This window comes from Buceros rhinoceros, unplaced genomic scaffold (genome assembly GCF_000710305.1).
Source record: "Buceros rhinoceros silvestris isolate BGI_N320 unplaced genomic scaffold, ASM71030v1 scaffold12386, whole genome shotgun sequence".
In the NCBI taxonomy this organism is placed as follows: domain Eukaryota; kingdom Metazoa; phylum Chordata; class Aves; order Bucerotiformes; family Bucerotidae; genus Buceros; species Buceros rhinoceros.
Window position 1 is genome coordinate 68,904 of NW_010417111.1, and position 24,701 is coordinate 93,604.

At 43.1% G+C, this 24,701-nt stretch overlaps 1 protein-coding gene across 1 annotated transcript in view; it reads right to left on the bottom strand.

Moving 5' to 3' along the window:
• Positions 1-3,942: 3,942 nt before the first annotated feature.
• Positions 3,943-24,701, bottom strand: part of CYYR1 (cysteine/tyrosine-rich 1) — a gene marked incomplete at its 5' end in the record, with an annotated part of 52,510 nt that continues 31,751 nt past the window's right edge. Inside the window, 2 exons of the mRNA XM_010138079.1 lie at positions 3,943-4,076; positions 6,773-6,930. Coding sequence (XP_010136381.1) covers positions 3,943-4,076; positions 6,773-6,930 — 292 coding nt within the window. The remainder of the gene's footprint in view (positions 4,077-6,772; positions 6,931-24,701) is intronic.

The following is a 24,701-nucleotide window of genomic DNA, read 5'->3' on the forward strand; positions in this document are numbered from 1 at the left end:
GTCATTAGCTCTTAAATAGATTTCTCCTGCTGTTTGGTATATACCCTAGAAACTGTAGGCTGTCAGAGACAGAAACTGGTGTCAAAGCAGCTCTTTCTGGGGAAGAAAAAAAAGTTAAAGAAATGCCAGATTAAATTAAGTTTGTGAAATGAATCATGGCTTGAAATATCCCCGATACATGATTAACTAAGACATCACACCGAAATTTTTTTCCCACAGAAGAGGACCGGTATCAGAGCACATGGGAGCATATGTGCCCTTGTAAGCGCCTGCAAATCCTGCTCCTTCCAATCCATAACAGCTCTCGTGCAACCAGGCAGTCGTCTAATGTGCTGAACTAGGAAACCAAGGAGGGAAACCAAGCTCACGGGACCAGGTCGTGTACTCCTGCCGTGGTGGCCTTCCCTCTCTGCTTCCCCAGCTCAGCCTAGAAATCATGAACCAAAGGCAGAGCAACCCGAGACCACAGAAAAATCAGTAGCACAAGGTGCAAGTATATATGAACTGCCCAGGGCACTGCTACATTCCCCAACCAGATTAGTGATAATGTCCCCTGCCACGCAAGAAAAGCAAAAAGATTATTGGGTCTTTCTCAGCCATAGATTACATTTTCGTATTTTTTTCTTACTTTACAATATGATGTAGGGCATGAGACTGAAAAACGCCAGTGTGACGAAGTAAAAACTCCTTGTACGAACCCACTCATCCGCGAACTATTCATGCAAAACAGAATAAATGACTGCTGGCCTGCGGTACCCGCACTGCAGGAACTTGGAATATGGAGGTGTTGAACAAATGACATGCTTCCGCACAAAGAAAGTAACACTTCAGGGCATAGCAACACTTCAACTTTTTCAAGTAAACTCAACTACATTAGCAAATGCTTCTATTTGTTTATGAAGCAATTTCTTTGTTCTACTCTTTAACTTTTAGAAATATTTTTAGACACCCTCCTCCTCTCTGGCTCTCTCAGTTTTTTTACTTATTTTCAATTCTACCATCTCTTCTTTCTGAAAATAGGCTACTCTGTACCTGGATTGCTGAACAGGAAACACCTGTATGTTTTATGTCCTTAGCAAGGACACGCGATGTGGTGCCCTTTGCGATTCAAATCATGGTCTGGTATGGCCCAACGTATGTGGATCTGCAGAACATTAATTAACGCACTAAAAGCGATATCCTCACTAGTGTTTTCATAGCAAACAAACAGCTCTCTATCGCTACGAAATTCTTGATTTCCTATTTCCATAATGTTCCCCTGGAATAAGTAACGTACACATTGTAGGTACTTGGTTGCTATGACCCTCACGCGGTATCATCAGAGCCAACGTGCAATTGCAAAGCTGAGAAACAGAGCACTCTGTGATCAAAGACTTTTAGTTATTTTCCAGAAATGCCTTTTTATTTAAGAAATCTGCTTTATAACTTGTTCTGACAAATGTCACGGCTGAAGAAATTCTTCCTCTAAGGGAAGATTTGCAATCTGTAGGATAGTTTTCTCTCTCTGTATTTTTCAGGAGACTGCATTCATCAAATACAAACTGCTCTTTGATTTGTGTGTCTGCACGTTCAGTGCAAAGAAATGAAATACGCAAGTGGGAAAAATGACACTACTCTTTATCTATAGGTAACTTTTTGGCTCACAAACATTATCCGGTGTGATCAGTTGGAAAGTGCTGAGGTTCTACCACAGAATGATGTGGTAGGAACAGGATTCCCTGCAGAGAAAACTATGCTTATTCTGTTCTTCCCACTGGCCACCACATTGGCAGGCACATGAATACCCTGACAGATGGTTCTGAGGGACTGCCAAAACACCACAGGCAGAAGGTGGCCCTTCATGGGAGGATTTCAGCTGAGGAATGTCCATCTCTTGAGACGTCAGTGTCAACCAGCTGAAACGTCGCAAGACAAAGCCCAGAGCAGAAGTAATTCTAAGAGTAACTTATTTCAGGACTTGTCACCTCTGAACAGCAAAACAGAAATAAGAATATAACTCTCCTTCCTTGGAGGAGTCTCCAAGGAACCAGCAGCAACCAAAACCTGTGATGCAGCTCAGTTTTCCTCTGACTGCCTTACAAATGCCTAGCTAGCTAACAGGACTGCGACTCAAGGCTCAGTTTGGCCAAAGGCCACAACACAGATCTTCTGAACTTACACTGGTAAGGACTGAGGCCATTTGTGCTTTCAAGTGTGTTTTTCAAGCGGATAAACTTAGTCAGCCTGGGAAGGACAGATAAAACTACAAAATCCAAGCAAAACCAGTCAACAGGGTCTTGTTTACAAGAAAGTATCTGAATAACTTTTGTGTTCAAATTTAAAAGGCTGCTTGAGTTCTGTGAATCAGAACTGAATGCCAAAAAAATCAGACTTATGGGGTGATGAGAGGTTGTCAGCTGACTCAACTGGGATATGCTCCCACCTCTTGGAAGCTGCTTTTTTATTAATTAATACAGTGATACACCTGAAAAGAAAAAGAGAGCTAGAGCTACACTGGAAAACATTTGAATGCATTCTGATCTCCAGGAATCAGCGGTAATCTGCAGTCTCTCCCTCTGAAACGGACCTGATACCGCCGCTCTCCTGAACTGCAGCTGCCATATTTTTGTCACCTCCTGCTATATTGGTTGTAGCCCAGACACCCAACTCAAATTAAGCATTTTCAGCACTTTTAAATCTCTGACGAGAACCACCGTCTGAGAAAAATACTAGTCTTACTGATGAAGGATGAAGCTTTAGGTAATGGGATACTCTACTCTGAAGTCAAATAGCTGCTGGTGAATTAGCCCCATAAGTATATGGAACATTTTAAATCATCAGTGTCTGTATTTTGTGCAGTAGAGATTAACTACTTTTGAACAGTATGTGTAACAAATGCATAAACTGTTATTTGGTGACTTACAGTTTTAAAATGGCCAAGGCAACATTCGAAAATTCAAAATTACCTGATGCTCACAGTCCCTGTGCTCATCTCTTTGGTTAGGCTGAATCATTATTACTGGTAAACAGTACGTTTTATTATTTTTTTTTAAACAGTCTTTATGCAAACCAATTTAAGACAACTTCATGATGTTTCAGTATTTGGTTTTTATTTCTTCTTCCACTTGTGAGTTTTCCTAATTCCGTAATTTAAAAAAAAAAAAATCAGTTATCATTTGCTGATAAAAAAGACATTGTAGCATATTTCCAATGCATTTAAGTCCAGGTAAAAGTAAATCATCTATAAATTAGTGTACTTCACATATAAAAATGCTCTTTATGCTTACATTTTGGCCACAAGCTAGTCTCAAACTGTTTAAAAGTAGGCACTTAAACCAACCTGCACTTGGCCAAAAATAATATCCATCGGTTTTTTGGTTACTGAATAACTCTGACAGCACTTCTCTTTGTAATATGCTTTGATAAGACCAATACGCACAGCTGATCACTGGGTATTATCAGCCTGAAGCAGAAACGGAAAATAGCTTTGGTCTTCCTTGTTCTTCCTTATTCTCCTCGTTTCAAGGAAAGTTGTAACATATACTTGAAGTCAACAGCTGGAGTTTTTGTCCAAAATAAGCCCCAGCAGCTGCCTCTTGTGCTTTCGAAACAGCTTGTTGAACCACTGGCGCCTCTTGCACGTTCTGCATGGGAAGACTCCCAGTCCTACATGCTGTACGGGCTGCAGCTGAAGCTAAGCACTGATGCTGAGCTCTAGTCACCGGGCAGTAACTTAGAGGAGCTGTTTCCTTCATCATCCGCTGTTTAATCATGAAGCACGACGGTCCGGAGTGGACAGCATTTTTCTTCATCCTGAGCCAAGGCAACCCTTCCAGGTTACTTCAACACCTGGCCATACGTGTCAATGCAGACTCCGTCCCGTTTGTCCCTGAGCTGATAAAATTTGTCCCAACAGCGCTGGCTGTTTCAACAGGCAGTTAATATCCGTGTGAAGCTATGTAGTTATTTCCCTGAATATCCAGGGTATGGAGGGGGTGGGGGATACTGTATTGCAGTCTGTGGGGTTGGAGTGTAAGGTGGAGGTAGGTCAGCTGGGTACTCCATTTCATACTCGTAACTGTATGGTGGTGGAGCCACTGAAATGCGAGAAAAAAAGAAGATATAGTTTAAAATCTTTTTTTCAGATGCAGGCTCCCAAGTATTTTCTAGTTGACATTCAGACTTCCTTACAACAGATGTGAACTCTCCTGGCAATGTCTTCGCTTTTTTTTCAGACTGTCACTATACAGTCACTTTATGTCAAAGCAAGCCATTGCTTACTGCCCTTCACTGCTTAGCCATGTGCCCGTTGACATGTGTTGGTAACAGTGTTTGAGTGGCCATATGGCAGATGATAGCAGGGTGATGTGACAGAGCTAAACCTTTTCAGGGGAGGAAGGTTGGGTTTTATCTGATCCACTCATTTCCACCCCATTCAGCACCAACATGGATTTATGTCACCTCAAAAGGATGGTGTACCCAGGTCAGCTGATCTCCACAGACCACCTAAACACCCTCTGGATCCCCAGGAGATATGTGACATGCCATGCCATGCTAAACACAGCAGCATCACACCTCCCACGGGACATGACAGGCATTTTCCTAGGATGTTCCCAGGGCTCAGGCTGAGGAATAACAAAGCTTCTGCCTTGCTCACCCCAGTGGAGACATATAAGGAGAGCCCGGTGTTTGTAAACTGGGACAGGCATTTAGGAAACAAAGAAAATATTCACAAACAGCTAAAAACATTTTCTCAACTACTTCTACTAACCTTAGAGAAGACTCATTAATTCAGTGACCAAAAAGACAGTAAATGCTGCAGAATGATAGCATGGTAGGAACTGAAGGCTCAATATCAAGACCCCATTAGAGTATTCTCTACAAATTTTAAGGACCAGAGTTTGCTCGTGTCTCTGTTTATGTCACCACGGATGCTTTCCTATGCTCCCCCCCGACGTCTCAAGCAGACTGGTAGTGAAATAGCACTTGAATAGAGAGGAAACAGAAACCTAGGATGTTTGTGATGGGGGGAAGAGACTTAAATCTCAGTGTGCGCTCCTCGCTTTCTGAAAACTTGGCTGTTGCTGTGGCTGATGCCAAAGGAAGGGCATCCCCTTGCTTGCCATTCCTGTCCAAACCAGGTAATGGCAGGGAGGAAGGCTGGTCACAAAGTCCACAGCCAAAGCCAGGTCAGTCATTACTCCAGAAGTATTCATGACAGTAGGGAACACAGAAGTAATCTCAGAGCTTCCCCATCCTTAAAAACCTGCTGCTGCTGAGAGAACTGCTTGAACCAGTTTGCACCAGGAACCGGGAGCATGCAGTCAAACTGCCTGGAGGTGGAAAGATAGGGGTGAGTCATTGCAGGAGCAGACTTGGGGAGCGGAGGGAAGGCTACAGCCCTGGAGTCTTCATTTTGCTCTTCTTTTTACAGCTTGCAATGACTATTAGATCCTGAAGTAGCATCTCAGCGATTCATGGTTGAGAATATTGCAGTTTTCTTTCATTAGTCATCTTGCTATTGCAAAGCAATGGTGCAGTGATAAGGATGATTATAGATAGTTTTAGTTTAACTGGAAAGTAAGAGCATGAGGGAGAAAACAGTCCCTGAGAGCAGTGAATGTGATAAAAGAGCACATAGTAAGTATTGCATAGCTTGCCTAAAAGTATACATAATGCACCTGGGGTTTGCTGCAACCTTTGCAACAGGAGGGAATACAAAGGCAGGGTATGTCTTAAGAGTGGGATGGGGGACCTTCATCCATGAAACTCCATTACCTTTTATTACAGCGAACTCTCAAGTTATTCCAAGGCATTCTCTCCTGGATTTGTAATTAACAATGTCTCTGAAGCAGAGACATCATAGCTGTATTGCATAAACAATGGGCTCTGTGCCTTCCTTGGTACTGCCCTGAAGCTTAAAAACCATTACACCAAAGAAATGTTAACCCACAGACAAGACTGTGTTCAGCACATCCAACACTCAGCTAACTTTGACTCAAGGCGCAATGGGCACCTCTGCACCACGCTCCAAGTTCCTATCAGTTCAGGCATGGTGCCAGGAGGATGCAGAGATTTAGCTCAGATCCAGCACCACACGCCAACCAGCAGTCCCTCCTGGGACACAAAGCAAAGGACACCTGCAAAGACATCCGTGTGCCTTTGCAGAAGTCATCTGGGATCCTTTAGGATCCAGCAGGGCTTGTGAGCAACGGCCGAGTACCAGCCAGCTTGGGCTGCATTAGACTTCACACAGCACCACTAAAAGTCTTTGTGCTATGATCCGCAGAACTTACCGTCCAGGTTTTCCCCTCTCTGTGGTATGCTGGGCCCCTATTACATGGCACAATGAAAAGGAGCTGACTGCACACGAACAAGAGCAAATACAAGAACCAGAACACAAAAGAAGAACAACTGATCCATTGCCAGAGAGCCACTGGCACAGGGAGAAGGTCTATCCTGCACAATGCAGCACCGCTCTGAGCGAGGTGTCAACACGCTGCTGTGGGCACTGCAAGCCATACAGCTGTGTGAATATGGCACCTGGCCAGATCTCATCAGCCCACTGAGTAGCTGAATAAATTAGCCCAGGCAGAGTGCTGCACTGAGGAACACTGTGCACGCTGCGCTGTCTTGCGTTTCTCAGCAGGGAGTCATGCCATTCCCCTCTGGATTGGGAAGAGGCTCCTGCTGTATTCACATCCCTCATTTTCTGTGGAGCCGTAGCTATCCACAGATACACTCCCACCACGAACACAGGCACTCTTGCAGGGGTGTCATTTTGCTTTCTTACCTGGGTACGTGCTGATAGTGTTGATGTGCGTAGTTCGGATGACCCCTACTCGAGTCCCACGGTTGTTCTTCATGCACATGCAGATACAGATGGCAATCCCAGCAATCACTCCCATTATAAATACTATACCGAAAACGATTCCAGCTATCGCAGTGCCTCTGCAAGGGAAATGGAAACATGCAGTTGGTCTCAGTCAAATAATGTTTAGAAAACATAGTTCTCTTCTCAGGAGTGGACCTCATTTGAGAAAAAAAGTGCATACTGATTACTGAAAATGCTGCAAATTTGGATCCATAAGGTTATCCGAATAGAAGAAATGGAAGATCTCCAAGACCGAAATAAGAAACACTTTCAAAAGTCGCCTTTGCAATCGTGCCAGATGACTCTGCTGATGTACCGTACATTAAATCCTCCCATTTCAGCGCTATCTGAATTTAGCAACTTTTAAATATTACCAAAAATTTATTTCCTTTCCCTTCTTCACTCAAGACTTTTTCCCCCTAAAGGCATTGTTATGATTCTCTTTTGAAAAGAAAGAGTAAGTTATCCCCAGTAATATATTCCAGAAGCATCCTAAAGTGCCTGCATGCTGCGCTTCCACAAGGCTGGTTTTATCATTGTTTTATCTTAGGTCAAAAAGTCCTTCTGCGGTGCTTCTGAGCCCACAGATTAAGGAGAGTCCCCTCTTCTCGAGGATGAGCAGCAAGAAGCAAATTGAACGCCCACTCTTTCGCCCATCTGCTGCCACAGCCAGCACAAGCATTTGAGGCTTAAACAATTTCTTTTAAGATGGTCTAGAGGGAAGAATTTAGATCAGCCCCTGAAGTAATGAATCAGACTTTCCTTGAAATTATATAGAGAAAGGAAAGGAAGCCTCACTACACTGACACAGAGGAGAAAAACCTCACCAAGAGGCACTGAAGAGCTCCCAGTAATACTGAGGGCAAACCCAGCCTTTCTGGTGAACCCAAGTTTACTCAGGTTTGTTGTCAGCACGGGCAGTGAAGCATCTGTTATATGAAAGACAGTATTTATAGCCTACCTTTTTATAACAACCCTCCCCCCCAACAACCCAACCAGTGGCTTGCCAGAAATATTCTCACTCTTGTGCATGTCTTAATCTTCCAGCAAAGATTTCAAATAGTGACCTTGCTGGCAACTTTTTTACTGGACATTTTAATCAATCCAAACTGATAGTCTGTCAACATGAGTAAGCTCCACCCAGAATTATTGCAATGTAGAGAATAAAGCAGGCACTGAACGCTACAAAGCCAGATATTAAAAGGAGTCTAAACCATAGTTTAGCTTCCCCGTACAAGCGTGGGAATGTATAACAGGCCTCATTTTCAAAATGCTGCTGGCCTTTTGGCTTCCAAAAAGTCAGCAAGAGTCAGGACAGGATGGACCCAATATTTTAAAAATCAGACTTTCTATTTAGGAATCTAAACATGAATTTAAGAGATTGTTTTTAGGCCCAAACTATTCAGGAACTTGGCCAAGAGTTGCAGTACAATTACTGAATTGTAAAGCATAAGTAAACACAGACAATTTGCTGTCTTACTAAAATACACTGCCAGGGAGCTAAATTGCTCTCTGCTGTTATGTAGCAATGAATGAAGAGCGTGCAGGGAGAGTAAACCTGTTAGTATTTTGCAGAATATATAAAGGCCTAATTTACGAAACCCTAAACCATGGCAGCAAGTACCTGGCCATAAAACCAGCAGGTCAAAACACCGCGAGTAGCTGAAAAACACCGCCCCACCCCTTCCACATCCCTGATAGTTTGCATCTAAGGAAAAGAAAGTCTGATCCTCTTGGAAGATGTGACCTGCAGTTTTCCCACCCTGCCCTCTCTGGGAACATTAATAGAGAAACTGCCATATGAAAACACCAGTTTGACTCAGGAGATCCTTTAACACTCTAGTCTCTTCATTAGAGAAAGCTTTCTTATAATATCACAATTAATAAAAATCAAGGCATAATGCACTGTACCCCTATTATAAACAACAGTGGATCACTACTGTTTTTGCTACATCCACTTAGTAGATAAATCTGTGCCTTCCACTGGGAGCACTGCACCGCAGAGTCACAGCGAACTCTGTTGTACTGAAACAGTCCCTCTCCCAGGTGGAAGAAGAAATAACAGCCACTGCTGGCCTCAGTCTTGCACTGCATTTCTGCCTTGTATGCAGACCACTGCTGCCCAACTCCTGCAACCCAGGAATGCTCTGCCTGCCTGATCGGCTCAAATCCCGGAAAACACGATAGTTTCTTGCACTTATACCTCAGCTGTACTCTAAGGAAAATCCAACCTCCATCCTAAAAGGCTGACAGAAGTGGATAACACACAGCATATGTCATCTTCCCAGTGCTAAATTAAAAGTTCTGTATTAACAAAGCCCATTTTAAACACAGTCTGAACAGAGTTTGTCTCAGCTGTCTCCAAAGGCAAAGGTGTCCCATTTGTTTCAGAAGTGGTCAGCCAGATGCCATTCAGTCATTTGCCCTGAGCGATGGGTTCCACCCTTCACATGCCAGTGCCTACCAGACACCTCAGCCTCACACCCAAAGCCCACTCTGCCTTTCTGCATGAACAGCAACTGCTCCCAGCAGCTGCTCCAAAGCAACATTGCTCCACTAACTTAAATGATGATTCCATTAGACTTTACCTAAGAACTAGAAGTATTCACAAGGAAAAAAGATGACAAAAGGTCTGATACCATCTTGAAAAGGGGTTTCTACCTTTCCCGAGATATTAAGCAGATATTTACACACCTGCAAGCTTACTTTGGGTGACAGAAATGAGATTTGAGGACTCGCAGTCCTATAGCTTTCCTAGTGACCCTTTGGTGTTGGTTGACTGGCACGATCTTGCCTCCGCAAAGAAACAGCAGCAGAGCAAGACACAGCTGCAAAAAGCCCCTCTGTTTCTGCCTGCATCTGAAATTCAAAAAGGGTGAAGTCCACTGGCAAAACTTCCAGGCTGGAAAAGGCCTGTCAGTCTAAACACAGCTGTACTGGGATGCAAAACCAACTTCTGCCAGGTCAGTAAGCAGCATACAGAATATCCGCTAAAGCACTTATTGCTGGTCCCCACAGTGGCTCTCGCTGGTATAGCCATGAACCGGAAACAAAAATGATCACCAAAGAAAATTTGCACCAGCTTAGCTTTGCTGACAAAACTGTTAAGCACAAGTCTTGTGTGTGGTTCTGAAATCAGGACAAAAAGTGATTTAAATAGCTAGACCCACTGCTGCCTGTGGATTCAGATTCTCACACTGCAGTGGTAAATTTAGACCACCTATAGATGGTTACGCAAAGAGAGCCTGAGATATGGAGCAAAATATATAGGTCACTTCTAAAATCCTGTTACAGCCTGACTGAGTACCAGCAGCAAAGCGCTCACTGGACTCAGTGCCATATCTGTGAAACAGCTCCAGGAATCAAGTGTTTGAGTTGAAAAGGATCCGTTTGTGAGGACTTCAGATGTACTCTCCCAAATATACAGAACAGACTATACATAACGCTATAACACTCCCTGATGGTGAGTCAAAGTGTAAACCACCCTGATGCAGACACCTGCAGCCCCTGCCACTCCCAACGGCCCCCAGTAAAACTAGGAGCACTCTGCCTCTAAACATCAGGCTGTACCTTAGCACCAAATCTCGGCAGGCTGATGGTCACGCAGTAACTGTTCTGGACACACAGCATAAAAATGAATGCTAGTTCTTTTTGTGGAAAGCCTATGGAAAGCCACACTAGAATGTATGAAGAAAAATAAGCATGTATTTTCTGTAAAATGGCGAAGTTTCTCTTTGTGCTATTAGGGAATTTTCAAAAATAAATAACCTATAAGTAAATATATCTTATTTTATATTTAAAAATGCTTACTTTGTCTCTCCTTCTCTCACTAATATTTTAGACTCCTATATAGAGACAGAGAGCGTATTTTCATATTATCACTGCCACATTGCTGTTCAAGGGAAAGTGCCTAAAAGAAAAAGGACACTGTAAAGTAGAAGACCTAGAAACCACACAGCAGAGTCACACAGCAACTAGGAAGTCTGAAATAAAAGGAAAACCTTGAAATGGAACCATTTGAAGGAAAACATTATGCAAAGTCCTTTACAGAAGCAAAGTCAACAAAGAGAAAAAGACTGCCACAGAAAAACAATGCACAGAAGAAGAAAGATGGAGAGGGGGGAAATTAATTTTAAAGCTGTGGAAATGTCAAAAGGCACTGTGAGGGTAAAAATCAGATACTCAAAGAAGCAGCTTTCCACCCGCTTTTAGCACCAGCCCGCTGGAAAGAATATAAACCTCGTTCAGAGCTTAACGCTTCTGGCTCAGCAGAACCCTGTGCAGGGGATCAGGCCTTTTTCTGGATGGCACCAAGGCCTTGGAGCCAAGCATGGCTCTCACCGCTCTTGCCACTGGCTCAGCTGAGGTGCCCAGGGTGAGAGAACCCATCCCTCAGGGGAACCAGCATCTTGGGTATTTTACAAAAGTGGCAGAGGTGTCACTAGCAGTTGCTCCAGCCTGCAACAGCTAGGGTTGAGGTGACACCAAGTTAGGTGGAAGTGTCAATCTGCCTGAGGGTTGGGAGGCTCTACAGAGGGATCTGGACAGGCTGGATCGATGGGCTGAGGCCAGTGGTATGAGGTTCAACAAGGCCAAGTGCCAGGTCCTGCCCTTGGGTCACAACAACCCCCTGTAATGCTACAGGCTTGGGGAAGAGAGGCTGGAAAGCTGCCCAGCAGAAAAGGACCTGGAGGTGTTGGTCAACAGCCGGCTGAATATGAGCCAGCAGTGTGCCCAGGTGGCCAAGAAGGAGAATGGCATCCTGGCTTGTGTCAGCAATAGTTTGGCCAAGCAGGAGAAGTGACTTCCCCCTGTACTTGGCACCGCATATTGAGCAAGCAGAACAAGGCCAAGTGCCAGGTCCTGCCCTTGGGTCACAACAACCCCCTGTAATGCTACAGGCTTGGGGAAGAGAGGCTGGAAAGCTGCCCAGCAGAAAAGGACCTGGAGGTGTTGGTCAACAGCCGGCTGAATATGAGCCAGCAGTGTGCCCAGGTGGTCAAGAAGGCCAATAGCATCCTGGCTTGAACCAGAAAGCGTGGCCAGCAGGAGGAGGGCAGTGATTGTCCCCCTGTACTCGGCACTGGTGAGGCTGCACCTTGAGTACTGTGTCCAGTTTTGGGCCCCTCGGTACAAGAAGGACACTGAGGTGCTGGAGTGTGTCCAGAGAAGGGCAACAAAGCTGGTGAAGGGTCTAGAGCACAAATCCTGTGAGGAGCAACTGAGGGAACTGGGATTGTTTAGCCTGGAGAAAAGGAGGCTGAGGGGAGACCTTATTGCTCTCTACAACTGCCTGAAAGGAGGTTGCAGTGAGGTTGGCATCAGTCGCTTTTCCCAAGTAATGAGCAATAGGATGAGAGCAAATGGCCTCAGTTTGCACCAGGGGAGGTTTAGGTTGGGTATTAGGAAAAATTCTTCACTAAAAGGGTAGTAAAGCACTGGAATAAGCTGCCCAGGGAAGTGGTGGAGTCCCCACCCCTGGAGGTATTTAGAAGATGCATAGATGTGGTGCTGAAGGTCATGGCTTAGTGGTGATCTGGCAATGCTGCGTTAACAGTTGGGCTTGATGGTCTTAAAGGTCTCTTCCACCCAAAATGATTCTGAGTGATTCTGTGATTCTGTAATTTAGAAACTATCACAGCCGAAGTGTCAGAGCTCTCCACCGGAGATGCATTTATATTGGCATAAAGGTCTTTTCTTCCTGTAATAGCTCATGTTAGCAATTTTACAGCAATTTGACCAAGCATGGTAAGAAGTTGTTAGAAGCATGTGGAGATCAGTATTCCCACTCTGCCTTCATTGTATTTCATTACCATATTAGTGCAAGAAAGACGTGCCATTCTCAGTCTTCACTTTGCTCAGCTGATCTCTCCCATCTCATCATCTTTCCTAATTTCCAGTACTTTTTTAGTTCTCCAATTAATTTATTGCCAGCTCTCTGTATCTATGATTTGCTGGCACTGCATCTCTAGAATAATTTTAATAATAATGCATGCAATACATCTTGGAATACTACTGGTAATACTAATAAATACCCTTTAAATTTTCCCCTTTCAGGCATTCAAAAAGAAGCTGATAAGGGATTTTTTAGCTCATTCTCTGAGATAAAATAAAATAAAAAAAAATCAATGATCTTTGATCTTCTCATCCAGCCATTGATGTTTTGAAAGAAGTACTCTTTCGACTCTTAATTGAACTTGACGTTACTTGGAGGGAGGAGGTGTTGGGCTATTTGGCAAATCCCGGTTTACTTGGACTGACAGCAGAAGTGCCGTAGTTTTCCCCTGCTTCCATTGGAGCAGGCAGACCTGTTCTAGAGGGCTTTCCCTTCTCCACGGTTGTGCCTTTATTTTCATAAGGACAAAACCATGTAGTTAGTGATCCTCTAAGAGCTGGCTGTGCTGTGCATGTCATTTTGTCTTTATGGCTGGGGTACCTGAAGAACCCCATGGCAAAAGCTGATGGAGGAGTGACTGAATCAGCTGGAGTACCCCATGGCTGAGCCGGCAGCCTTCTCACCACAGAGTGTTACAGCCCTGGAATGCAGACACCAGGCTACTGTGGACTGCAAAGGCATCCAGCTCAGGAATCAGTTAAATAGCCAGTGGAGTGCTGCCTTTTGTTTCAAATTAAATCATTAGTTTACAGAGTAGCTACTCAAATGCACCAGGCTTGCCTTTGAGGCTTTACTTCGCAAGCTGTACTTAAACAAAATTCCGACTACTACTTCCTTTAAATACATATTTTACCCCAGAGAGGAAGAAGATGATTGTCTGCTTCCGTAAACAAATCCCGCCTGCCTGTTAAAACTGAGTACAGACTGTACTTGGACTGTATTTCCCTTCTTTTGCTCCTATTTGGTTGTATTTAAGGTGTGTTGTTAATGTTTAACTCATTCTGAAGAGTTTCCTCTGTGCTATTCCCTCTCTACCTTGTTATGTTTGCAAGATATTAACTCAAGCACTAAAGTATCCTGAGTAGCAGCTGTACAACAAAAAGGTATTGAGTAATCAACCCAGTTCCTGACCTCCCTCCTCCCAGCTCCCTGTGGACAGGTTATCACTTTGAGACTGCTCCACATCATCAAGCTACATAATCTTGGGAAGAGTTAAAGGATGGTATGGTCTGTCTTTTAGCATTGCCAGCGCCTGAGCAATAGGGTACCTTCTACAGCTTGTTGAAAGGCTGCTGAGCCACTGAAGCATAACTGTGGCACACTTGCAAAGCCAGAGAGAAAATCACATAAACTGCAAACCAAAAGGACATGTAATTACAGCTTGTTCTGGTTTCAGCTACCCTCGGACAGACTTTTCAGACGATTTGCCTTTTGAGAAACGCGTAGACATTTTATGCTTGCTTCCTTTATGCCAAACCATACACTTTTCTCTCTACTGCACTGCTGGAGGTGCTGCTTGGCCCGTAGTGCTGCAAAGTGCTTCAAATGAGCAATCCTGGAAAGGCCAACAGAGCAGCTACAGCAAAGGAATAGTAGAGAAAGTGAGCTCTTCCTCTAGCTGGCTCCCAAACTGCTTCCCCTGCCTGCCTGAGATCCTCCCACTGCCCTAGACAGAGGGGCTGGAGGGAGGGGTGGCATTGCTTCCACTCCACTTAAGACTCAGTGCAGGGCTGGCTCAGAAATAATTTTCTGGACAGAGGAAATGATGCATGAAATATAGCTGGGAGGTGCAAGCTGCACTATCGCAAGTGCAATACTTAATTCGCAGTGGTGGTATTAACTGATCACGGCTCAGGAAATACATTTTGATCAGTCCCAGCCTGTCCAGCATCTCCATCAGACTAATATGTGCACTGATGCAGATGCTGGTTTGGAAACACTGTCTGGCAGTTCAAAAATTTCGGAACATTGCCAGACTGTAAAAAACCATACCCCAACGATGCATATTTAAATTAAAACGAGATATTAAAAAAATCAGAAATATAGAAGTAAGGGGGGGGAGGGTTTTTTTGACCTTTTATGTGAAAGAATTCTAATTAAGATATTGCAAGGTTTCCACCCTCATGCTCTGCTGCTGTTTCTCTGTCCTTGTTTTGCAGCAGCTCCTCTCGCTCCACCTTTCCCTTTCAGACATCCTGTGCTGTACCCTGCAGTCATGACCTTCCCTCACTCTGTAATGTGCTTTGCATGCTTTCCCGGGAGGGAAACACAAGCCATAATGCAATTTCCACTTTCCAAAGCGTTCCTCTCAAATCCAAGGCCCGACCTGACATTGACTTAAATACAAAATTATGTCACAGTTGTACCTAAGGCAGACTTCTTAAGATACTCTTTCTGAGAGTGATTTTGTTTATATCAGCTTCTGAAAATGCTTGACTTTGTACGCTCCATGAGCTCAGCAGAGAAGAATCCTGCAGCTCCTCTCCTGGGAAGCTCTTTCTGTAGGAGCCTGACTTACTACTGTGACTTCTGGATCTCTTGCCTGTCAGATACTCAGTTCCCTGAGCTATCAACAGTCAAACCTGCCTAGTTTTACCCAGACATGTATTTAGACTGTATTTTCACCTGACTTGAAGCCAAGCCTGTAAAATCACGGTTGCCATAAAGGTTTATAGTTTGGCACCTTTTAGCATGCCTGGTATCTGCTTTGCACCTGTAAAAACCCCAGACAGCCATGGACAACGTGATTTTGATGTGCTGGGGAATACCCTGCCAAGGGCTAACTGTTTTTTGGTCAGTGAAACAAGTGAGCAAACACTAAGGGAAAGTGCCAAGAGACACACTTGCTCCACGAGGCAGAGGAGCACCAAGGTAGGATAGAGAATGCCAACAGATTAATTAATTTTGCAAGAGAAAGAACTGTGATGGCTGTAATTAAAAAGAGCAGTTCCTCATGATTTCCAAGGTAATGGGCTAAAGAGAGAAGTAAACGCTAGATACAGAAGCCAAAGAAGAGCTCTGCTGTGCTTCAGGATGTCCTCTGAGTCCTCCCTTTATTTTCTTGCTGTTGGTCTTGGTATGTCCTCATAGTTTCACGCCTCTCTGGCCATTCTGGTCAACTTCACTTGCAAAGTCTTTCATGGTGAAGGCTGGTCCTTCTCCATGTTAAGACTGTCTTCTCAACAGCCCTGTGCGTGCCACCTAGCCACTACCCCAAGCACAGCAGCATGAGCTGCTGCTGCTGGCAGATCCGTGAGGTAATCATCCTCTGCTGTCACATTTCCTTTAGCTTGAACAATGAAACCAACGAAAAAGAACGATCTGCTTATTGGCAGAATACCCTCTACTCCTTAGCATGACAACCACAGCTTTTTACCACAGTTTCTGAAAAATAACGACAAAAAACTACAACAAAAATAGTTGTAGCACTCCTCTCTGTTTTATTTGGGTGGCAGGGTGAAAGAGGATAGGCATCAGGTGACTTGCCTCAGCTGTTTATAGCTGGGACCTGATTCCCAAATAAATCATCCTCCAGGCATTTCACAGAAGTGAAATTTCACAGCAGAGATCACAGATGGGTGGCTCAGGAGTGCAGAACTGGGGAAGACTTCCCCTGCCTGCTCCTGGTAAGGCAGCATGAACTCATACCAAACTCAACCAACCGTGTATCTCTGACTGAAATTCAATGACAGAGCGAATCAAGGTAAAACCACATTATTTTCCTGCCAGTTAGATTCTTTCTGTGTTGTCTTTGAGAAGCAAAATGCCACTGAATGTAACTCTAAGACAATGTTATTACTTGGTTTGCTAATGAGAAACCTATTTGTATTATGTAAACGTGGCTCTTCTAGGCTGCGGCCCTGGGCTTTCTAGGTTCCCCTGAGAGGCTCCCAAAGATGGCCAGGCATTCAGTCTCAAAATACTCTAACGGAGGCAAAAGCCCAAACTTGGTATCTTGCATTCAGTCCGTGTTTCCTATAAAATTGCATGTTGCTGACTCAAGATCTTGCCAATTATGGAAAAGTTGAGGTCAACAGTAACATTTTTTTCCTTCCTGGTGGTCAGCTCTGAATACAAAATTAACTTAGATGTCAATCTAGTATCTCATGTAAATTGAGAAGTTAGAAATATTTTTAAAATTGAAAAATTTCTGCCCAGATGCAATGTGGCCCCAAAATAAACACTTGGTCTACGATTGTAAAGAAATGTACTATCAGCTCCTGGCAGAGAGAGCACAAGCCAAATATGAGCTTTCATAGGAACGAAGACCACAGAAAACAGAAGAAGAAGCCACCAAGCAAATGCCCCAAACCAGACCTTACAAACTGCAGCTCCTTCTTGTGCAAACCGAATGAGAAGAGCATCACAGAGACCCTCATCCCTGAAATGCTCCCTGTTCATTCAGCCAATTTTTCAGAGGTCCATCACTCTCCTTTAAGGAGGATCACAGATCTTCCTCTGGCATCCCTGGGTATATCCTCATTGCCTATTTAAAAGATGCATGAGATCTCAGATCATACAGAGTAGCTTTTTCTCAGGAATACACTGTTTCTTCATAAATTGCCTCTCTCTGAAAAAAGTACTGTCTTGGGAGAGTTCAGTAGATACCTGAACACAGCGACACCAGGAGTGCAAACTGTATCCACATCACTGGAAAAGTAAACAGATTGGAGGCTTTGGCTACCCCCTGCACCTCCTGGAAAGACCAGCAATGCCCCTGTTCCTTTTAACGGAATGTCACGTGGATGCCAGCACCATGAGGGAAGGGGCACCTGGACCCAGTACTGAAGCAGTGTCAGGGTTGGTGCCTGTTACCCGGTGACTGCATCTGCAATTAGAAAACAACTTTGATGGCAAAAAGTCAAGCTCCTTCCAGTTCCTGCAAAGCTCAATGCAGATGAGACGCAATTCATAATCCTTTCCTAATGAATTGTATTGTTTCAGTTTGGAGTCCTTCACTGACATTAGAGAGCTATAAATTACTCCTGGAGCAGAAACCTATAAACTCTCTTTTTTTTTTTTTTCCCCTTTTTTTTAAATCTCTTGGAGTTTGAGGGAGGAAGAAGGAGAGATTTTTGCCATTTTATGCAACAAAGAAGAGGGAGATTATAGCCAAAAGCCCTTTTTCACAACAACAAGAAAGTGAAAATAACATAGGATAAGACAAAGCAATAAAATACCCGAAAATTAACAGATGCCTGCAAACTGCTTTATGGACCTGAAGAAAAGTTTTTGACTGTTTCACAAATCTGATTCTCAGAACATAAACTGTGGTCCCAAAATGCATTTATGAATTGTTAAATTTCAACTCAAATTGGAAGATTTTACTCTTTTAGAATGAAAAAGATGTAGGGATTTATTGGACATGGAATAATCTGAAGTGGTTTCTGGAAGATCTGGGGAAAAAAGTCTGGATTAAGAGATTAAAACACCATTGTCATATATTATTTGATTCCATTTTAAAAAGAAAATAGCAGTTATGTGTGTTGCCTGAGTAACAGTCCAATAGCTTTTTAAAAAGATAGTGCTAGCTAGTACTGTGTATTTTGAGACTAAATAAATCTATCTATCTGGTCTTTGGATTATCCAGCATAGGAGTTTTTCCCTCATATCTTCCAATAAAAATAGTAAGACACTGAGAGTTTAATTTTAGAAATTCTGGAGCAGAATGGAAGAAAAAAAATGTCTTTCATCTTCTCTTTCTATCTCCTTTTCTAATGTACTTTAATATTCAGCTTTTACCTCTCTGAAAGCAATAAAAGAGCCTCTTTTGCATTCTTTTCTGCATCAGATTTATAGTACCAATTCCATGTTTCTATCTCATTCTCTCTTCCCAGGTGCTTTGTCAGAGTGTAAGAGGACCACAAAGATCCATTGAGTCTAAGCTAGTGGACATTCTGTCTCTCAAGTCACCATTTGCAAAAATCTACAATGAACTTGAAAGTATCTACATAAATCATTGCAGGATTCAAACCTTATTATGTAGCATAAGCAAATTATGGTTTTAGTGGAATACTCTCATTAAGCATGCATGAAGTGCCATTTACAAATGTAAAAGGAGTTAAGTGCTTGGGTACATGAATCATTTTATGTTTCTGGAGAAAAGGACTATGAGTCAGAAAACTAAAAAAACCTGAAAATTAAACTGTTGTTACAAAAAAACATGCTGTGGCTTTTACAGGTTCTGTAAAATGATGAAAGAAGGCAGCTATGCTGAGGATGCAAAAGTCACCGCATGATAAAAACGTGTGCGCATTCTACATTAAAGGAACGTTGAGCTAGATTTGACCTCTTCCACCTCAGGAGCTTTTTGGGGGCTGGAGAAGAGCCAGTTACTGATGAATCAGCAGTAACTTCCCTTGAAAGTGCATGAAATCCTCGCTCATTTGCCTGCCTGGCCCAGATGAAGGACAGGGAAACCCCACTGAGAAGACCAAAGACCCAGTCCCTTCCTCCCCTTTTCCAGGAGACAGGGCATTGCTTTACCCAGTAGAGCTGTGCAGAAGACACCCCCCTTTGACCGGGTCCCTTCCTCACAATTCCTGTGTCACGTCACTTTGCTTTTTACGCTAATGAGATGTAACAAATGAAGTGCCCTAACTTCTTCAGGCATAGAGCCTAACACTTTTTTCCCTCTCATGCAGGGAAGGTGAGAAGCACTGTTCCTAAGGGCTTCGCTTAGAAACCTCAGGAATCTTAAACATATGCTTAGGTTTCAATATCACACTCCCAATGAAGTCAACAGACTTCATGCGCTTTGCCGAATAAAAGCCTAAATCCACTGTCTATCTGACAATTAAAATATTATCCTTCCATTTCAGTTTTGCTCAAGGTAACAGCTTTGACGCTCGTTCGATGTAAAGAAATGTTCTGCTCCCTCCTCTTGAAAACACACGAGGAAGTCTGGCAGAAGGCTCTCCCTGTGATCATCACACTCGACAGTAGTTAAACACAACCGGGAACACCAAAGCGCAGCCAACCTTCAGGTGTCCTTTGCCATACTGCACGCTCTAGTAAGTTCATGCTCTTTAACAAGGCTGAGCATTTGGCACGGCTCTGTGAAACGAGAAGCCAGAAGGGCTCATATCCGTGCAAGTAACTCTGGTAGCAAAAAATAGAGATGTAGTGACAACTTGAGCTGTTTTGACAGAATGATCTGTAAATGGAACATTTTATGAGTTTTCCTTGAGGCTTGAAGCGCTGCTGTTATGTCACGACCTGTTACTAATCTAAACTTTACACCATTTTGCAACAGTGTGGAGGAAGTGACTGTGCTGTTATATGGTTTTCAAAATACTCAACATCAAAAGCATCCACAAACTCAAACCACATACTAATGCAGTTTTCATTAAGATATGTGCTCGTGGGGTCAATTTTTTTCCCAAGTGTTACAGTCCGTTACAGTTATTTCAGACATACGTGCAACTGTTGCAAAGGGCAGACAGGTCAGTCAACAGCGCGGTGAAGTAACCCAGAAAAATGTTTCCCCAAGAAAATTCTGTCCCATGGCATAAGTGAACCATGTACCCTACTGATTAAACAAGAATTACACTCTTGAATCCAAAAAATCAAATTTAGCCTACACAGTTAACTAATACACTGTACAGGAACACTGTGAGATATGCAAGGACATACTCTGCCACACAGCAGCTCCCCAGAACAACTCCAGTCTAGAAACACCATCACTTCAGGTGGGATCAGAAAAAGCTGTTTCACAGTTTTACATCAAAATGTATGACCATGCATGAGGCATGGTCAATTCAGAGATATAATACTAAAATTAACGCACTTGTAGAAGAAGCCTGCAAAAGCAAAGACTTCCAACAATCAGAAGAGTATGGCTCTAGAACAGCTTTCCAGTAGATGCAGCAGGGGTTAGTTACTTGAGAGGTGTGAATACTGAGCTTGGCACGTTTATGAGAGCAAGCACATGACAAGCAATGCTTTGATAGTGGAAGCCTGGCTGTAGTGACCTGGGAGTGCAACGCAAGCAAAAGTTCTGAATTCAGAGCTAAGCTGCAGTAGGTATAAAAAAAAAAAAAATACACAAAGACATCAAAAGGACTCACATTTCTGAGTCAGTGCTAAATCACCAAAGCTCTGGGAAAGCTCTGGGCTCAGAGATTGAGAAAGGGATCTAATTAGCAGCCTCTATTCCAAACTTCTCTAAATTTTTAATTCTTTCCTTTCTGAAGCAGCTGCATGCATCAACTGTTCCCATACAAAACACAGGGACACTCTTGTATTAAGCAAACACTTACGCCAGCATGGGCATTTTTATCCTGTCAGGACAAACAGAGGTGGGATAGTATCCTCAGACAGGTCTCGTTCCATGAGAGTGGCATTCTTTGTCACCTGCCTGGTGATACCTGAAACACATCACGGACCAGCCAATCAACTCAGTTAAACTAATTGTACTGTACATGAAATTTTCGGAGGTATAAAGTAGAATTATGCTTCCCAACCCTGGGGAAGACAAACGGTAAGTGAAAGAACCAAGTGACGTGAAGCAAAAAGGCAGATGGTACAGTAAGGCAAAGAAGGTGAAAAACGGGAATCTAACAGCAACTATACTGAAGAACCAAAAAGAAAGAATTAATTGGTCCTCTCTGTGCTGCTGAGGATCTCTCCTAGTGCCTTTCAAACTTCAAAGGCTACCTGCACTCAAACAGAGTGAGTTGACTGCAAAGGTCCTGACTCAGCAAAATGCTTCATCGCTTAGGAGTTGAACATATGTTTAAATGCTTTGTGGCACCTGGGACTCCAGAGCTTAAGGGCAATGAGGAAAGCAGGAAGAGAAAAATAAGAGGCAATATGTTGGACTTGGCAGAAGCAGCAAGAACGCACTGCATCTAATATGTGACACGAGCTGAAATGGAAGGAGGCTGGGAACAGTTAAGAATTAAAAGGGTTTTAAGTACCAACAGCCTATGTGACATAATGCTTGAGAAGATCTAATCCTGAAGTGAAGCGAAAGAGGCATACTGATTTCTCTAAAACGGATGAGAGTCTTACAAGCAGTGCTGCTCTGTCTTTGGATTGTGCCTCACTTTGCAAACAGCCTTGCTGCTTCTTACCCTTTACATGAATAGTGAATTTCAACCAGACTGAAGGTTTGGGACAGACACACTTTGGGAACAGGACAGCAATGGCACACACACTGTGAGACTGAGCAAGCATGGGGGTGATGGGACTGCCCAAATTCTGGTCATCTGACATGAGAGCATCCAGAACTATGAGAAACGCATCAGAAACCCATGGTTGTATCAGCTGGCACACATGTACTCCCACCACAGGATGATGCCCCCGTCACGGGCAGCCACTACGTTTTGGAAGATAGATCGAGGTACAAAATGCAAAAAGGGCAATGGAGAATGAGAACAGCAGAGAGCGAGGTGTCAGCGGCATTAATTGTCAAATTAGCCACTCTCGTATTTGAGGAAATTTAATCACTGCACCAAAGCAAAGCACCAGTAAGTACACTAAAGAAAAATTTTAAGACTTCAAAAAGAAAAGGAGGAAGGCAAAACCATACTGTATATAATGAATAAACTAGAGAAAACAGGGAAAAACATGATGGCATTTCATCATACAGTTCTCATTTTCAGGCTTTTGCAATGCACAGCTTACACTCTGAGTGGCTTTTTTGCAGTTTCATTATTTCATGCTTCAGCTACGCAAGTCTGCCTGAACAACAAACATGACTTAACAATCAGGTAAATGCATTTTTATCTGCCTGTCTTTACTGCTACCTTCTTGTCTACAGCTCTGAATAGAAGGTAAAGTTGATAAGAAATCCATAAAGCATGAGAATACGACCGGTGTATATGACTTAACAGTATAATTTAATGCACGCATTTCCTGCCATAACAATGCACTTGTGCCTTTCTTACGACTTGCCAACTTATGAGTAATGAAGTATGTGATCTTCCAACTACTTAATTATTGTAACGTTTTGGTAGTTTGGTTTCACTTAGGAATTATTCAATAATCCTTTTTTTCCACATTGTGTTTCTACCCCGCTTTATCACTTAGATAATTACAAAGAGATTTACAGCTTCTTTTTTTCTGATCAGAGCACTCACGTGGATCAAGTATAAAACATGCAAGCATGTGTGTTAAGAACTTAAATTCAAGTATCAGAATATCCCTTGATTTTCACCTTTCATCTCCTGCACTCACCAAAGATGGCAAAGCTTCTAACAGGACTGCACCAATGACAAATCATTATTTTTAAGCAGCAGTTTTAATTTTTTCAAGTGTATATAAAAAAGTAAAATAAAAAGTAATCTCTCTGTATTTCTAACATCTAAGGGCATTTATTTCAGAACTGCTGTTCAGTACATGCCTCACAGTACAGTCACCACAGTAAGATCTAAATATTGCAGCTGCCAAAGAAATAACATAAAGTATCCAAGGAATCGTTTCACTCCCACTGCGCTTCTGCTTTCCTTTATCAGCAACTTATCCTGAAAGGTGTTTCATCTATTTCAAAATGTTTTTACAGCCCTCTTCTTTCTTTAATGGGTTTGGGGATTATGAACAGACCCTCTCACCACAAGGGAATCAGATAAACATCTGCTTAGAGACTGAAGGTTGTGCTAGACCCATTACCAGATTATGGGTGGTCTGGAGACCCTGTTGTAAACACTAACTTTCAAAAAGCAGAGAAACAGATAAATGAAATCCTTCCATTTCAAACAAGCAATTTCACAAAGTGCTTTTGCCTGGTTTTCCCCCTCAAAAATAGGGTTCAGGAGATTTCAGAGAAAAAGGTTTTCACCGCTAATGAGAGGCTTAGCTAAAAGCTCGTATCATTTAAACCATGGTGTTCCTTTCTTCCTATTTATTAAAGGGAACAGCCATGTTTTAATTTTGCCCTTTCCTCATTTACTAATTGCAGAGAAAGCTGTTTCATTTAGCTTATTTAGTTCCTTACAGTACTAAACTCTAACAAACCAAAACGTAAATCATGCTCAATCACTGACAGTTTGGACAACCGGCAAGCAGTTAGGTCTGATTTGAAGTGAGAGAGAATTTAAACACGTATCCAATACAGAAGTCCTGATCAAATACTCTGCTTTTCCCAGCCTTACAGTTGTGGTATATTTCCAGAGATGCACACCAAGACAGGGTGTCTGACTGCCTTTGACTGGCATTTCGCACCGCGCTTCTGTCTCGCTACTTAGACTTCAGCCTCGGGTGAGCAAGCCACCTGAGGGTGAGGGAAAGCAGGAGGTGGGGAGAGAGATCTCTTTCCCAGCTTCCAGAAGAGCTCACCTCTTTTTAATTAGCCAACACCATGCACGTGACAATATTCACAATATGGAAAATCACTTCTCCTTCCCTTCCAGAGGACAAAAAAGTTGTTTCAAATCCCCAGCTGGCTTGAGAGAACACAGGTCTATGAAAGTTGACAAATATTATTAATGCAGATACTCACCAGCCAAGGACCTAGCTTAGAGGGTTTCAGCATAATTTCTCCTCATTCAAATGACCCTTACTGTACTTTCTCCTTGTCAAACTATGCTCAATGAGAGAACTAATAGTTTCTCCATCTCTTACACAGTGTACTGAGCAGGTAACTGCACTGCAGCCCATTAAGGAGCACACATTATAGCAGGGGAAAAGTGTGAGGAGGAAGGAGCATCAGAGACAAGCTGTTATGGACACAAAACACCTCCCATTCCCCATCCCACCTGTGCTGTTCAAGATGGGGAGGCAGAGGATTGGGGATAAAGAAATGAAGTTGAGCCTGGGAAAGGCGGGGTGGTGGGGTTAAAGGTGTTCTAGTTTTTGTCTTTGTTTCTCACTAACCAGCTCTATATTTAATTGGCAATAAATTAAATTAATTTTCCCTTGGTCGAGTCTGTTTTGCCCTTGATGGTAATTGATAAGTGATCTCCCTGTCCTCACCTCAACCCACAGGGCCTGCCATCATATTCTCTTTCC